The 1,248-nt window shown below is 33.3% G+C and overlaps 1 protein-coding gene across 1 annotated transcript in view; it reads left to right on the top strand.

The window, feature by feature from the left end:
• Positions 1 to 1,248, top strand: part of LOC119414112 (malate dehydrogenase, cytoplasmic) — a gene marked incomplete at its 3' end in the record, with an annotated part of 4,802 nt that overhangs the window by 1,044 nt on the left and 2,510 nt on the right. Inside the window, 1 exon segment of the mRNA XM_037681241.1 lies at positions 33 to 129. Within this exon segment, the coding sequence (XP_037537169.1) occupies positions 33 to 129 (97 nt within the window).

The raw sequence follows: 1,248 nt of genomic DNA, 5'->3' as shown, positions 1-1,248 counted from the left end.
ATATGGATTTTTAATCTATTTTTTCCTGCCAGTCAGTCTTCTTGCTCCTTTTGGACATTGCGCCCATGTTGCCGGTTCTGGAAGGTGTTGTCATGGAATTGCAGGACTGTGCCCTCCCACTTCTGAAAGGTAAACATTTAAACTTGTTATAACAATATCGTGGCTCAATGAGACTACCTGTATAAATAAAGGATAAATGAAATAAAAAAATTACAAACATCAACTACAGCAGCTTTCCATAAGCATGTATAACATATTTTACTTGACTACTGGCTATTTCTTTGAAACTTATTTAGACTACCAGTAATTTTAATATATACACATTGATTTCTATAAATTACATGTACTATTTGTTAAAAAATGGTATTTGCAAGTTTGTAGTTTTAAAAATATATATTTTAAATGGAATTGAATTAATGTATGCAATTTCTGACTGCATAATAGCTAGACCAATTTAAATTCTTGATTTTGTGAATTAGCAATTCAATATTTGTATTCTTGCTAAATTATATAGCCAAATTAAGGTGGTTATTTTAACCATAATAAATAATTCCATAGATCAAATGATGGTTTGGCTTTTTGTTCTGTCATTATTAGACCCTTTTTTTTTTTTTTTTTTACCTCTGACCACAGCTGACTTTATAGCGCGCGCGCGCGTGTGTATGTGTGTGTGTGTGTGTGTGTGTGTGTGTGTGTGTGTGTGGAGGAGGGTCTCGTCAGCATTAAATGTTACATAACATAAAGGCTTAAGTCAAATATCCAGCTTTCTGTCAAGGTACGATTTGAGCAACACTACTAACAAAGACATACTGTAGTCAAAACCTTAATCAAGCAGTATTATAGTGCTTTAACTCTGCATAATGGGTAGGTCTCTACTTTGGAATCATTGTGATTTTTTTTTTGTATTTGTTGACTTTACTGAGCATTAGTTAATATGATCTCGGGTGACCAGGCTCAGTGTTATTCGGGGATTTTAAGTGGTTGTACATGTGTAACATTCACATACAATTAAGTTATTGCTTGTGCAATGAAAACAAATTGCAGCCATGCATTTAGTTTACACTTAAGTGTGTTTGAAACCATTTATCAATGTTCAGTCTGTTTAAATTTAATACTTTTAGTCAACTGACAAAACACTAATTAGGGCTTCTTTCTCTTTGAGATATTTAATAAACACACTTGACCTTTCTTTCTAGTAGCTGGTGTGTGTGTGTGTGTGTGTGTGTGTGTGTGTGTGTGTGTGTGTGT

The sequence above is a fragment of the Nematolebias whitei genome, chromosome 1 (genome assembly GCF_014905685.2).
Source record: "Nematolebias whitei isolate Nwh7 chromosome 1, NemWhi1, whole genome shotgun sequence".
Classification (NCBI taxonomy): Eukaryota; Metazoa; Chordata; class Actinopteri; order Cyprinodontiformes; family Rivulidae; genus Nematolebias; species Nematolebias whitei.
Note: the sequence above shows the minus strand (reverse complement) of the source record. Positions and strands in the feature narration are given on the sequence as shown.